The 15,409-nt window shown below is 33.6% G+C and overlaps 2 protein-coding genes across 8 annotated transcripts; both read right to left on the bottom strand.

The window, feature by feature from the left end:
- Nucleotides 1-3,179: 3,179 nt before the first annotated feature.
- Nucleotides 3,180-7,710, bottom strand: LOC115965954. 7 transcript variants are annotated; one of them, XR_004086233.1, is made up of 3 exons: nt 7,388-7,696; nt 5,720-5,899; nt 3,180-3,528 (listed from the first exon to the last, which is right to left on the bottom strand). XR_004086233.1 is itself a non-coding variant. In XM_031085277.1 (3 exons), the coding sequence occupies exons 1-3, from the start codon at nt 7,451-7,453 to the stop codon at nt 4,946-4,948; spliced, it is 264 nt and encodes an 87-aa protein (XP_030941137.1). In that variant the 5' UTR covers nt 7,454-7,692; the 3' UTR covers nt 4,733-4,945. The 7 variants fall into 7 exon arrangements, 2 of the variants coding, with proteins under 2 accessions (XP_030941136.1, XP_030941137.1); XR_004086231.1 differs by lacking the exon at nt 3,180-3,528 and adding an exon at nt 6,080-6,144 and having other exon boundaries at nt 4,733-5,899; nt 7,388-7,710; XR_004086232.1 differs by lacking the exon at nt 3,180-3,528 and adding an exon at nt 4,733-5,503 and having other exon boundaries at nt 7,388-7,691.
- A 3,221-nt stretch (nt 7,711-10,931) lies between these two features.
- LOC115964256 (F-box/LRR-repeat protein At3g58900-like) lies at nt 10,932-11,411 on the bottom strand. The gene has a single exon (XM_031083608.1). It carries the CDS (start codon nt 11,409-11,411, stop codon nt 10,932-10,934), a length of 480 nt encoding a protein of 159 aa, XP_030939468.1.
- Nucleotides 11,412-15,409: the final 3,998 nt, after the last annotated feature.

Genomic DNA, 15,409 nt, shown 5'->3' with positions numbered 1-15,409 from the left:
TCATTCGTTTCCCAAATTTCACAACTCGTCAATCTCTTTGCACTGCAATGGTGATTCCCCAGGCGATTTTCGACGTGGTGAAAGAACGTGCGAACATGATTTTTGAGGTTCTTCCTGTTGCGGGTTCGGTGCGAAAGCAGCTAAAGAAAATCAAGAATGAGTCCTATCAGAGACTCTTCGAGGGTGAGTGAGTTTTGTAAATTAATTTTGTTGTTCTTAATTTCAATTTGATTTGATTTTAGTTACTAAATTTGTTCTATATTGACTTTTGAATTGAATTGATAGCTCTATAAATTGAATTTGTTATTGATTAATTGAATTGATTGCTCTGTAATTTGAAATTGAAATTGATTAATTGCATTGATTGCTCTGTAAATTGAAATTGTTATTGATTAATTGAATTGGTTGCTCTATAAATTGAAATTGTTATTGATTAATTTCAAGCTATGGAATTAGACCTTTTCCAATTTGGTTTGACAGATAGAAAGCCAAATTGGCATGGTATGAGAAGGAAAGGAGGATGAAAGAGTTAATGATGTGGATTGTGTTTCTAAGATAGAATTTGATTGATAGAGATAAGGCCTCCGAGAAGCTTGTCAAGGCCAAACTCAGCTTGGGTTTGGGTCTTAGGATGCCTAAGCGCCTCTTGATCAATAATGTGAAGAGGTTGAAACATGTGGTGAAGAAGGGGCGGGCATAGAATTTGGGGTTTCTTAAGAAGAGGAGTGCTCTAGTTTTCTCTGTGGAGAAGCGTTACTTAGCAAGTGGCTAACATTTGTTTGTACGTTGAGCTACTCCGGGATTCACCATGCACAATGCCAATTCAGCACATGGATGATTTCATTGCTTTGGAAATCATCCATGTCGTTCGTCCATTTACCAAGGCTGTGCACATCATGGTTGTCAAAATTCCAATCTGGATTGTAGGATCGCATGATTTTACGATCCCATCTTACCAAAACGTTTAGGATTGCACAAAGATCGTAAAAATGGTAGGATCATATGGGATCCTACCGATTCTACCAAAAACATAAATTTTTGGTTTTGTTTTTTTTTATTTTTTTTTATTTTTTTTATGGGATAAATTTTTTGTTTTGATGAAGTTTTGAGGGCTTTTATTTTTTCATGTTCTGATGGTATGACTTTTTATTTTTTATTTTATAAAATTATGTTAACCTAAACAAATGTTTTCTAGTTTCTAGTTCACTTGTAATCAAAATGAAAGAATGCTTCATCATTTCTAAATGAAGAATTTGATGTTGGTTTTGCTGCCTTTTAAGCTCTAACGTTGTTAAATTTATTTGATCAATATACTAATTTGTGTTCTAGTATTACTAAAATATTTTTTTTTATATAATTTTATCAGTTATGCTTGTATTTGTATATTGATTGATTGATTTTTTTAAGCATGCTCTTTAATTGTTGCTGAGTAGTATAACTTGAATAGTTGAGTGTGAAATTGTATTTTGATATCTTTTGCAGCTCTAATATACAAATATATAATGTCTACATAGATGAACAAATGAATGATGATGATTAGGAATTTAGGATGGTGGTTATAAGAATCTTAGAATGAGAATAATTAAATGTTTACTTCATCTTAATATTCATCTTGCTTTTGGATTTCATATTGTAGTTAGTTAGTTTCCATTTGCTAACTTATTTTGGATTTCAAACTTGGAACTTAGAATTTGGAAAATATTTTCTATATGTTTTGATAAATATTTTGGTATTTGGTTGCTAATTAAACATGTATTGAACTTTTTAGATACATTGGGTTAAAACTTAAATATATTTGTTTCGTTAGTATAGACTTAGTGCTAACTTATTTTGGATTTCAAACTTGGAACTTAGAATTTTGAAAATATTTTTTATATGTTTTGATAAATATTTTGGTATTTGGTTGCTAATTAAACATGTATTGAACTTTTTAGATACATTGGGTTAAAACTTAAATATATTTGTTTCGTTAGTATAGACTTAGTGATGTATGACATGCAAATTACATCATATGATGCAAATTTAAGTTTTCTTATGGATGAATTTATAATTTACATGATTATTCAACATACAAAGCCATTATCAATGTGTTTTTTGCTATAAATATGAAAATATGTAAGATCTTACGAATCACGATCCAATCTTACGATCTACGATCCCACCTACCTTTAACGATCATATGTAGAATCCCAATTTTGACAACCTTGGTGCACATCTTGTGCAATTCTGATGCCTTGCTCACTCTCATCGAGAAACGGGCTAGTGGTATTGTTCTCCCTTTCACCACTGATTCCAAACATGGTGGGCGCAATTGATGTTCGTAGTAGTTACAAGATTTAAATGTCTCTTCTAGTGAAGCCAACTCGTGTGCTAATCTCTTGGCTCGGATAGGAACTACTCAAGATAGGACTTTTATTTTGTACCATGATCCGCTTGTGGATCTTTTGGAGCTCTTAAGCTCAGACAAAGTTGGACTGTATTATAACAGAACCATCACTGAACCTCCCCCTCCCCCTTAGTTGTTTCGTTAATGCAGTTTTCTTTCTACCAAAAAAAAAAATGTCTCTTCTTTTTCTATCTTGAATGTAATGTTTGCACAGATTACAAGCCAAAAGAGTTCTCAGCCTAGAGAAAGAATGGAATATAAAGGATCCAAGCAATCCTTCCAATCTAAAGTGTAATTGTCCTGATTTTCTCCTCCACTTGCCAATCCCCATAGTTGAGATACTTCTCTCTAAAGTTAATTCAAAATAATACTCGCTAGAATTATTCCAAATCACTAGAAAAGCTAGATATTAATCAGAATAGTCTTATGAATCACTACCCTGGTAGATGTAACACTAACAAAGAGAACATTATCCAATAGATGAATACTAATGTGTTACTAGCATTATGGGAGAGGAGTGAATTTTACTACTTCTTATTATACAGGTGATATTATTTATTAAAAAAAAAAAAAAAATACCCCATGTCATTGTTCATGATTCAAACTGCAAAATGGATGGTGTAATAATAGGATTACATGCACTATGGCACATTTTCCACTTGGTTATTTTTTAGGATTTAATTATTTTTTAAACTTTTAAAAAATTTGGTTACTCATTTTTTTTTTTTTTAAATACGTAAAAAGCAAATAATTAAAGATTTTTTGTAACACACGAAAAGAAAATACAGCTTAACAGTTACATTCACCCTAAGCTTACTCCATGAATACATAAAGGTTTATATTTCACAACACATTTACACTATCACCATTTTAATCCCTGGTGGTAAAGTTGTTTCTAGTTGCCTGGCTCTAGCTATAGCAGTTAATTTCTTCTCAGGATCACTAATATGCTTCCCAAATGGAATTCGCGTATCAATAATTATCGTCTCCAATGACAAAGCATTGTTGAGTACGTCTAGGGCAAGCTCCACGTCAAGTGTACCACCCACAAATCCAATCAATTCAAGCATCTTGAGGCATTGGTGTGGATATTTAGCCTTCTGCTCCTTTATTGTGCCAAGGGCATTATCTAGCCCTATCAACTGTCACAAGGAAGAAATTGCAGTGTTAGGCTAGTTAAAAGATAGAATGTTAAAAAAACTACTGGAATATTGGTATGACAATTATCACCGATAGCTAAAAATAGCAGAGAAATAATGACTTGGCACTTGTTATAGGTCCACTACTTTATTATTCTTCCTTATTTGTTTAATAGAAGTAGGTTGTCTCCTACAGTCCTACTTATCAAAAAAAAAAAAAGAGTAGGTTGTCTCCTGTGCTGAGACTGTTGTAGCCTTGTAGGTTCTGTAACGCTTGAAATGGGCTTCTTTCTAAATAAAACCCATTCTACCAATGTCTACGGAGCCAACCAGTTGCAGCTTCAATCTGGAAAGCCAAGTGCTAGAGCTACTCATATCGACAAAACTAGCTTTTCTAATCCACATGCATCTACACCTATTGCATTCCACCCAACAAAAGTAACAAAAAAACTGAAAACAAAACAGCACTTTTTTTTTTTTTTTTTTTTTTTTTTTTTTTTTTGTGGAGAAAAAACAAAACAGCACTTGAAGTAGGTTTATCATGGTTTTTTTTTATTAATTATTATTTTTTTTTACAAGTAAAATAGGGTTATCATGTTTATCTTTTATACTGAATTCTATCCAATAAAGAATGGACTAATTTTTTGCAGTGAATGCTCAAAAAATACAAGGGAGAGAGATTCTGTGATCCACAACTAGCAACTTCATTGTGTACTGAATTAGTTTTGAGAAAACATTAGAACATTCACTACAAGAAATTTGGTTATTTTCAACGGTTGAAAGCATTGAAAATAGTACTAGAAACCGTCGAAAATAGTATTGTGTACTGAATTAGTTTTGCAGAAAACATTAGAACATTCACTACAAGAAATTTGGTTATTTTCAACGGTTGAAACCATTGAAAATAGTACTAGAAACCGTCGAAAATACTATTTTCGACTGTTGAAATGACCGTCGAAAACCGCCATTAAAAACTATGTCGAGAATGTTTTTCTACGGCCTATGCAACCGTTGAAAAAAATGTTATACTTTTATCGACGGTTAAGAAACGTCGAAATATGGGTATCTTGAGACAAATTTCAACGGTTTGCAAACGTTGAAATAAGCATTTTCTTTATAAAAAAAATTGGATATGCTCTTTCACATTTATCAAAATTTAATAATCTAATTCAAAATATAAACATAAACACAATTGTGCAATTCCAAATTGAATTACAACAATCAATAAACTACTCTTTTTTTAACACAATGAAACAAACAGTACAAATCAACACAACTCAACTACTCTGCCTACTGCCATTTACATTCTTAAATTTGAAATAGGAATCACTACATGCTACACAAAACATTTGTTGAATAGTACACTTAAAATCCTTGTACACTAAAAAGTATTTGGAGAGTACTTTTAAGTACTTGAACCTTAGCCATTTCCCAGAGCTTGCCGTACAAATCTGAATAAGTTGATGGTGATCTTGGATGTAGTGGCAGCAAAGATTGTACCGAGAAGAACTACCCAACTATGTAGGAGTAACCATTAGCACACAAACTACAAAATGTTTTATCTAGTAAACTGACCTCAACAGAGCCAATCTCTATTTTAAGTACTTGAACCTTAGCCATTTTTCAAAGCTTGCCATATAAATCTGGATACACTAGTGGTGAGCTTGGATGTGGTGGCAGCAAAGATGGCATTGAAGAAGAAGAAGTACCCAACTAAGCAGGAGTAACCATTATGACAAAAACTACAAAATGTTTCATCTAGTAACATACCCAACAATTGAGAAGGATTTTAGATGAGATATTGTTTATATGTTAAGGGTCCACTCAGAATTGTTTGGCACATAAACATCTTTCTCATAAGAAGCTTATCTACCCCAACATGATTACCCCTGTGATGAATCCCATATATGACAATGATTTCTATTACCAGCCCAATGGCAATCGAGCAAATACTGAAGTTTCCTATTGCAATTATGACCTGAATGATCAAGGCAAATGGTAACTCATCAAATACCCAAACATTGACAGATTCTCACAAAACAAGTGCAAAACTCTTTCACATTGTTACCTATCATTACCCCATTACCTCCAAGCAAAAAAGATGAAACTGTTTAGAAATATTACAGCTCAAACATTCTACCAGCCTTTGAGATTCTAAGTGAAACTTTCATCCAAAATAATATATTGAAATTACCTGCTAAAAATGTCCATCGATTGTAGTAGTTTCCACAAGATGAATTGCCTTTTCAAATAAGGTATGTACTCCAGTTGCAATAACAACTCCTTCAATTGCACCTTGTTTACATGTTGAAACAGAGTATACTCCATCACTAAGATTTTTGGTTATTGGGAATGACTCTACTGTAAGGGCAGACTGGAAAAGGAAAACAATAAAAAAAGAAATCCCACAAGAGAATCTCAGGAAAGTTTAGACCTTTTTTAAAAAATAAACTACAAAATTTTGATGAACTGAGTTTAAACAGAGCATACAAAATAAGTGAGAAAGCTCATTCTCAAAAAAAAAAAAAAAAAAAAAAAAGTGAGAAAGCAAGACCTTGTGATTGGTAATCTCTAAATTGCTGAGAGTAAGACCAAGTTAATAAAATCCCTCCACTGGCTCTGGCCCATAACCAAATTTAGCATTAGTTAAGTTCCAGCAAATCTCAATTTTACTAGAATCCACTTCTAAATTCTGAGACACTTTTTTTTTTTTTTTTAGAGTACAACCATGGCTTTATATCAACCTTACAGAGGCATTGATTAGCCAAATCATCAATCCCAACACTAAATCCTTGACCCATGTAATGGTGAGCAAGCTAAAATTAAAACCAAAATATCTTTTCTCTCTTTGCTAATCCAAAAAAAAAAAAAAAAAGGAAAAAAAACTTTCTTTTCTGATATGACTATAATGTTATCATGCAACAATTAGAGCCTTCACTACTAAATAAGTAAAATGCAAACAGTGTAAAAATTGATATACAGAAAAAGGGTCTTCTAAGAACCTCAATTTACTGAGGATGAACTCAAGCACCCATCATCCTTAAGCTTCAAGATCAACTTCTAAAGCCTTCAACTTAAATTTTGTACATTCACCAGAGTTCTAGATCTACATAACCAACAATTTTTTACTCATTCAAGCCATTTTTTAATTTATACTTATTCAAGCATTTGAATTTTGACAGATAGATACAACTAGCAATTTCTAAGGACGACATACTGGACAAATTGCACCTCATCTTTTTTATTTTTATACAAGTCAAATTGCACCCCTTCTTAAATATTGGATTTAAACAAACTTCTTGTCTTTATTCTTGAACATGATGCCGATATCTTAAATCTATATTATGTGACCAATGAGAAATCCAACAATATAGATTTGAAACTTAAAAGAACAAGTTGATTTGTAACAAAGTACAATTCCAAAAATCATTAGAATGAGCTGAGTAAGAGCATCATGATAGGCAAAAATTAAAACAATTATTCAAAATAAATAAAATTTTTTAAATCCAGAATCATGCACCTCAATCTCAGTATTAAAAATAAATAAAGAAAAACTATTAAAATGGTGATTTTACCAAGTTTGATCTTAGTTTCAACAAGTTTGATTACCTCATCACCCTAACATCCAATTCAAGCCCTAATTTTCATGTAAGCCTTAATTTTCACCCATCTATTCTTCCCATATCCAAGTTTGGCATAGCATTTCTAATTCAATGCTCTATTCAAGAAAAAATTCAAACAAAAACCACAAAATTCAAAATTCTCCAAGTGCTTTAGGTTCTCAATCAAATACAGAGACTCTCAAACATTGAAAAAAAGAAGTAGAACTACAAAACACAAATAGATATAGAAAATAACTTACCGAAGCCTCAAGATTTGAGAAATTTTCCATCCGAATAGCCAAAATCGAAGGAAATCGATCTACCATACGGGAAAAATGGAATTAGGTTTTTCTGTGAGAGAGAGAGAGGAAGAGAGTGGGAAACAAATGCCACTGTGAAAAAAGAAAAAACGTTTGCATTTGTATGTGTGTGTGAGAATAAGAGAGAGAATTTTAGAGAGAGAGATAGAAAGTGAGAATTCTTTGGCTTGTAAGCTGTAGCTTCCTGGTGTTACTGATTTTCTACATTTACAAAATTGTTGATAAAATATCTAATTTTTTTTTCGACATTCATCAACCCGTTGGTAAAATTTTTCCCAATTTAAGTATTTTTAGACTCTTTTTACGGTGCTAAAAGTGAAATTTTAGAGGGAAAAAAAACACTGGGAAAGGGAGCCCCTTTATTTTTAACACTTACCTCAACAGTTGTGCATAACTGTTGAAATAAGTATGCTAATTTCTTTAAATTTACTCAATGCCTCCACGGTTGTGCATAACTGTAGAAAATAGAAGCTTCTATCAACAATTTTTAGTGACTGTGGATAAAAATATGTTGAAAAAAATCAAGCTGTTTGTAGTGATTTAACTTGTTTTCAAATAATGAAAAATATATCTTAAATCACATAGAAATTTAGTTTGCAACAAGCACCAGTTTGACTTGGGGGGAAATTAGAAGTTAGAAATATTTAAAGAAATAAAAGATAAAGACAAAGAAAGATTCTTACAATTATATAATAATTAAAGGGCTAATAAATGAGAAAGGAGCAATAATCAACTAAGCCTCAACAATTCCACTCCAAATTCATGACTTTCTCCAACAGGTAGACAGAGTTAAATAATTGTACTTCAACCGAAGATGCATCACAATAGACACAATAAGGGTGGAAGAACACACACACACAAACGCATATAAGATCCGTATCAAGCTACCACTAGACTCTTTGGTTAAGTTACACCACTAAACAAATTTTTATTAGATTATTATTTCAAAGATCCATCATACTCCTTTTTTTTTTTTTTTTAATTGGAAGTTATTTACCATCTAATAGCTCAGCTTGTCAAACTACAAAAACATTTCAGCAAATATGCTTTACAAAACGTGAAGAAAAAGACAACGAAGTGCTAAGCTCAAGTGCAAATAAACCTTATAAAAATCTCTGAACAATAAATTCCATAACTCCAAAATTATAAATAAAAACAATATTTACCTCAAGTGTAAATTTATGCAAAAAGGGAGATGCCTTCAGCATGGAAGTGCAACAAAGGAGATTGTTGGCAAGATATGAAGATACAATCAATGTTAATTGCCTGAGGTTTCTTAACTCTGGAAATTTAGGGAACCTCTGAAAAATTAAACCAAGAAAAATGAGCACATTCATATAAACAAACATTGATGTTTGGGAAAAAAGAAGAAAAAAGCACAATGGAGTTAACGATCATGAGTGTTTGTTTATAAGTGTTTTTATCACTAAACTCAACAGACACGTCTAGTACAATTGTCTGCAGCTGAGAGAGACAACTTGAAATAGGGCAACATTTCTACACGAAATAGCTAGCATACAGACCTTCCACATACACATCAACAAGATTGGGAACATCCCCAAGACACAAGCTTATCTTAAGCCCAAAATATTTGAATGAAACAAGATTTACAGTGGAAATCTCAATATCTTCTAGAAAGTCGCAACGTAATATCTGTAAGTGCTTTAGCCCAATGTAATAGGCCCAAGCTCAGTCTTGCTTGTACTAGTAGTCTAGGGGTTTAGTCACTTATATATATTCATGTTATGGCTCATTGTAACACAGGTTATTGTATTACACTCTTACACAATAAAGATGTAGCCCTTAAGGGATTCCTCCATGGATGTAGGCCGATAAGGCTGAACCACGTAACCCTTGTGTTCTCAGTATTCCTATTCTATGTTTCCCTTTTCGCATTCACTCTAGCATATACAACATGGTAATTGCTAATAATATTTATATTTAACATGCTATCAGAGCCAAACTTCGTTCTTGGCATCAAACAAAACATCTCTAGCAAGCAAAGAAGAATATCACATGCACATCACCATTAGAAGTCACGCATGCTTCTTTGCTGGATTTAGACTCCACGGCATCTTGCAGCCACCGTGGCTCAGTGCTGTGTCCAAGATCTACAAACTCAAGCAAAGCCGTGACTTAACTTTTCAGATCTGTGCAAATCCCTGCTTTGCCTGATGAAACCAACACCACAGACGTGCTCCACGACCTCCCGTGATAAAAACCCAGAAACTTGGCCATCAACGAAAAGCTCACGCCCCACCACGCGCCGCTAACAGCTCCAAAACGTCTCCACGTGCCGCCAAAATCTCGAGACCTAGTTAGATCATAGCCACACGCGTTGCCATGTTGGCCTCATTGCTCGGCGATCTGCAAAACCCGAGAAGTCCGGCCGTCTATCGCGTTCACACGCGCCAACATGTGCTGCCACCGTTTTCGAATCCTTCCCACGCATTGCCACAATTTCCTATTGTGTAGCTCATCCATTGGCCACACGTGCCGTCCTATCGGCCATGTCGACCACCGATCTGCCTACGGAAGAAATATGGCTTTCAACCGCTGTTGCACGTGCCCCCACGCGCTACCTGGGTTTCTGGCTTCTCCTCCACGTGCCGAAATCTGTGATGCTGTCATTCATGACGTTAGCAAATGCCACATCAGCCCTAGTCCACGTTAGAGACAGGTCATAGGATGCCGTCAGCGGCTCTACTGCCCGATCTGTGACCTAACCCGAAAACCTGGAACCGACCCGGACCAGTATCTGTTGACTTTGACCCTGGACCAGTTGACTTTGACTTTTGCGTTGACCTTTGACCAAAAGTCAAAATTTCCAGAAAGGCCTATCTTGCTCCGTTTTTCGTGTAGATTCCAATTTCAAACTCCGTTTCTTCATTTGAAACTCCGAAATTGGTAAATTTGCACATTCTTCATTGTGGTTTTTTCAAAGGCATTCTTCACGGCATCTCCTAGTGATCTTCTTATGCTTATCCAACCTCAAGCCTTCATCAAGCTTACACCTTAAGTTTGAGGGAGGGTGTTAGAGATATATATTAGACATATTAGCCTAATGTAATAGGCCCAAGCTCAGTCCTGCTTGTACTAGAAGTTTAGGGTTTAGTCACTTATATATATTCATGTTATGGCTCATTGTAACACAGGTTATTGTACTACACTCTTACACAATAAAAATGTAGCCCTTAAGGGATTCCTCCGTGGATGTAGGCCGACAAGGCTGAACCACGTAACCCTCGTGTTCTCAGTATTCCTATTCTTTGTTTCCCTTTCTGCATCCATTCTAGCATATACAACATGGTAATTGCTAATAATATTTATATTTAACAAAATTCACTAAAGATGCTGAGGATTCCACATGTAATGCTTCAATATATGGACAATTAGATAAAATATAATTAAGAACTTTTCTAGTTACTTCCACATAACTCAAACAGAGGTTTGTTAGGGAATCAAGGCTATAACCATGAGGAATCTAAGTAGGAAGAGTGTAATATCCCCTATACACCTTCTGAAAAATAGGGTTGAAATCCAATGAAAGCCTTTTCACATTCTTTCTCAATGAAAAAAGTATCCAATTGTCAATATCCAATTTGTTATACTCCTCATCCAGAGGAAAACAAACTTTAAACCCATCTATGGTATGAGCCTGGTGCAATTGCAATACGTGATTTACCCAACCGACATACCTATCCCTGTCAATTCCAGGTAAAGTTTTAAAAAAGCTCTTCTTCCTGAGATATTGTAACAATGAATCATCAAAGTCCAAGCTACTGGACGCAAATTTCCACAGATGTCCCCGGTACCTTCTAGAGAGGACACTAGTCCTTGCTGCTTCTTTCAACTTCAAAAATGACAGAATGTAGATAATAATTTCATCTGGAAATTCACTTAACCGATCCATGCTGCAGAAACTGTTTGTCTCGTCACACTGAGCATGACAATGTAAACACATGTTAGCAAAGACCACACTTTTAGATAATAAATCTTAGAAAACTATACCAAAACGGAGCTTTATTTATTAATTTTAATTTTTTTTTTGAAGAAAATATTAGAAATTTAATTCACAAACTAAACGGATTGTGTTGGACTTTGTGGAGCCTAGTTTTGTTTGATTTGATTTGACGACCCGACTCGATCCGACCCAAATAATATTGCGTGGTTTTTAATGCGAGATTTATTGAGGTTTAGTCCATGGAGCGCTCATGGACAAGCCTTTTGGAGGTCTGGGGGCAACGCCCTCGGGAAATTTTTTTTGACCTGTTTAGCCCATTGTGGAACCGACTTTGGTGATTAGGGTTTATTATTGTGAGTTGGTTGCCGTGTTTTTTAAAAGGAGAAATAACTGTAGCCGTACTCTTGTATTTTCTTCTTCCCTAATAATAGTGAAATCTCTGCAACTCTATGGACGTAGGCAAATTGCCGAACCACGTAAATATTGTCTTGTGCGTTTGATTGCTTTCTTTGACGTGTATTTTCTCTATTTTTTTTGTTTCTTACAGGTTGAGAATTTTGGTTAAATTCTTTACAGATTGTACACCATCTGCTAAAACAGCAGTAAAACATGTAGGTAAGTCTTCTAAGTTCTAACCAAGCACTAACATTACAACCTAGCATGTGAGACCAACATTGCAGAAGATGGAATACTAAATATCAGCGTGACAAAAATTTTAACATATATTAGCAAAGACTTTAACTTCCTACTCTGTTATGTAACTTTCAGTGAGTAAATCTCAGACAATTATACCAGAACTGAACAATTTTAAACAAAAATAAGTAAAGTGACTAAAATTTTAAGCAATCTAATAACAAAAGGACAGAACTTGAAGAAACACAGACAAACAACCAAAAACAAAATTATAACATTCGCAGAGAGAGAGAGAGAGAAAAAACACTGAATGGTAATGCTAACGAATTGTGATTTTTGAGTTTGAAATTTTTGGCTTTTGGCTGAGCAAACCCCTATTTTTTTTTTTATACTTGGTATTTTTGACAAATCCTATTCAAATTCGGAGTTGGGGTTTAAAACTGAATCCTTTGCAGAGTCGAAGTAGAACTCGCATGATTCATGAACAGAACAACCGATCTTAATTTCGTCGCGCGATGGTCGGTCCAACCCAATTAAGTAAACCGAATAAGTCTAGTGTGCTGTATAGGAGGTTGCCAGCCCAGCCCACTAACCATTTGATAATAAAGCCATTAAGTTTTCGTAGGCACAGATACCTTTTTGATCCAGTTAACTTTTAAATTGCTACCATACTCAGGACCTCAGGTATCAAAATTTGGATTTAAAATTTTTTGAGAGTTTCCGTGTGCTCCTGATGATAGTTTTTTTATTATCAGACTAAAACATCAGTCGATTTTTGGTGTAGACATGCATTGAACCTTAGATCTCTTATTCAACTATCAGAGATTTTACCAATTGAGTTAACTAGAACCCACCAGAATTTGGATTTAAAAATTTAACATGATTCTTCTTGGTTGCGGTTGGCTCAACAAATAAAATATGATATAATATGTGTTCTAGAGTTTTAAGTTTTAACTACACCTACACCAAAACCAAAAATCAATTGATATTTTAACCTATGATAAGAGAAATCATTGTAAAGTGATAGTTAGATGTTTAAATAGTACCCTATTTATCACATAAAGGGGAAAAAAAACATTATTCTTCCATTAACATCAGTTAAATGCCAAAAAAAAAAAAAAAAAAACCTTTGTCAATATCAACATAAAATCTACTTTTCATAAAATAAAAACAAAATCTACTGATCGTTACCGTATGAACCATAATAGGGAATCAATAAAGCAAACTTAGGATAAATCAACTTTTTAAAAATTACAACAAATATAATAAACTCATGCAAGTTTCAAAAACATAGCCAGTTCAATTTGGTCCCTCAACTATTAATTATGTCAATTCAATTCATCAACTTTTGAGATCTCTCCTTTCCATTTGAATTTAAATAGAATTAATAGTTAAAATTCACTTATTTTGAAAATTTTACAATTTCCATTAGCATTTCAATGTTTGCTCCACTTGCCATACTAATTAATTACTCTAAAATTTAAACGGAAGATAAAGTTGACTTGATTTTGAAGTTGAGGAATTAAATTGACACAATTAATAATTTAACACCAAATTAAACTTTATCCAATAAGTAGAGTAGATGATCATATTTGTATTTTAATTTATCTTATTATGTGTACTATATGGTGGGATAAACACTATGTTTGGCTGTATTCCCCGGAAAAAATAATCTTCTTCAATTCCATTTTATTTTTAGTTAGATTTTCTTGACATTTATTTAATTTTTAAATATCAAATGTCTTACCGTACCAGAATATTGGTTTCATGAGAAGGGATCTTACCCTATCAACATGAAAGGAATTTTTAAAACTTGATTTTATCCTTCTTGACAGCTTTTTTTTTTTTAAAATGAAAAATATCTTGTATTTATAGACACTAATCCGTATAAAGTACACATAAGACATATCGCTCTCAACAAAAGAAATAGGAAAAATGCTATGTAACAACCATACCATGGCTAATGGTAGCAACAAGAGATGATGAATGAGTGGTTTGGTCTTATTTATTTATTTATTTTTATTTTATGAAAGACTGATTGGAATTTCATTAATAAACTTAAGATGTTAGTATATCATGATGAATGATAGCGCCAATCTCCATTATTTTAAAAATCAGACTAGACTAACCTTAAATCGGTCCGACAAAATTGAGGACAGGACCTAATTTTTGTTATTTGATCGTTTCGATTTTTAAAACCATGTTAATATCAGCGAGTGCTTCCTTTAGTCATACATATTTTAATTCTCCTAGGTAGACATTCTTTCTTCTTCTTCTTTATTTTATTTTATTTTTTTCTCTAGTTTCTATGAGTCTATGACTCTAGTCTTGAAAATGTAATGAATTAAAAGTGAAGAACAAATAAAATGTTGAATGAAACAGAAGAATTCAAGCTTCATAAAGCTAACAGCAAGCCTTCAGCTGCATATGACTACATCTAGTTCTAGCCTCCTTGCAGCTTTTCAAAATCCTAGCCACATATTTAGACCTTGTATCTCATCCACTCTTTGTTTGGCCTGATTTACACCCAAAAAATGACGATTTATATGAAGATAAGTTGGAATCATTTCAAAATCACACAAAATCAACCTATGTTATATAAACGTACTAACGCAACCAGCGTTGTGAAAATTAAAATGCGAGCCAGGTGCTCACCTTGGCGCATGGGCGAGGCAAGGCACCTCTGAAGCCTTGAGGCATGATATCTTTAGTGGTGCAAATTTTCAGATGCTTAAGCAGTATAAGCGGTGTACCTTTCTAAAAGTTACCATATTTTTAGAACTAGACTAAATAATCTTTTTTTTTTTTTTTTTTTTTAATATTTATATTATTGACTACCCAACCATGGAGAATGAGGTTTGGCTCACTAACCCATGGGCCAGGACTTTTCGGCCAATGTTAAAACTCCATCTTAATAAATCTAACATAGATCTAACCACTTTTATTACCCTACTTAGTGACAAGCTTACGTTAACAGGCTTAGCCCAAATAATCCTTAGTGAAAGGGCTTTTAAATTTTTAATACCTTCAGTAAAAGGATAATTCTCTCATTATCAAAGGTCAGTCAGACTCAGAATCAAAATAGTTGGGTTTGTTTGTTGGGTCTTTAACCGATCAAAAAATGGCCAAAAAGGGCAAAAACCATTTGGGAAAAAAAAAGTAGATCACATGTTTGCACAAAACCACTCAACTATAATTTGAGTACATAATCTAATACTTTTTGGCACCTCATGCCTCTATTCACAACCTAAACAGCCTACAACATTGTGTCAAATAATTCTAATAGTGAGCAGCTAGCTATAAATCCATTAAAAAGTCAAGAGTAAGAAAGAAGAAGAAGAAGAAGAGAACGTTACGGCCAAACT

This window comes from Quercus lobata, chromosome 10 (assembly GCF_001633185.2).
Source record: "Quercus lobata isolate SW786 chromosome 10, ValleyOak3.0 Primary Assembly, whole genome shotgun sequence".
In the NCBI taxonomy this organism is placed as follows: Eukaryota; Viridiplantae; Streptophyta; class Magnoliopsida; order Fagales; family Fagaceae; genus Quercus; species Quercus lobata.
The sequence above is the reverse complement of the archived record's forward strand: the minus strand, read 5'-3'. Positions and strand labels throughout refer to the sequence as shown.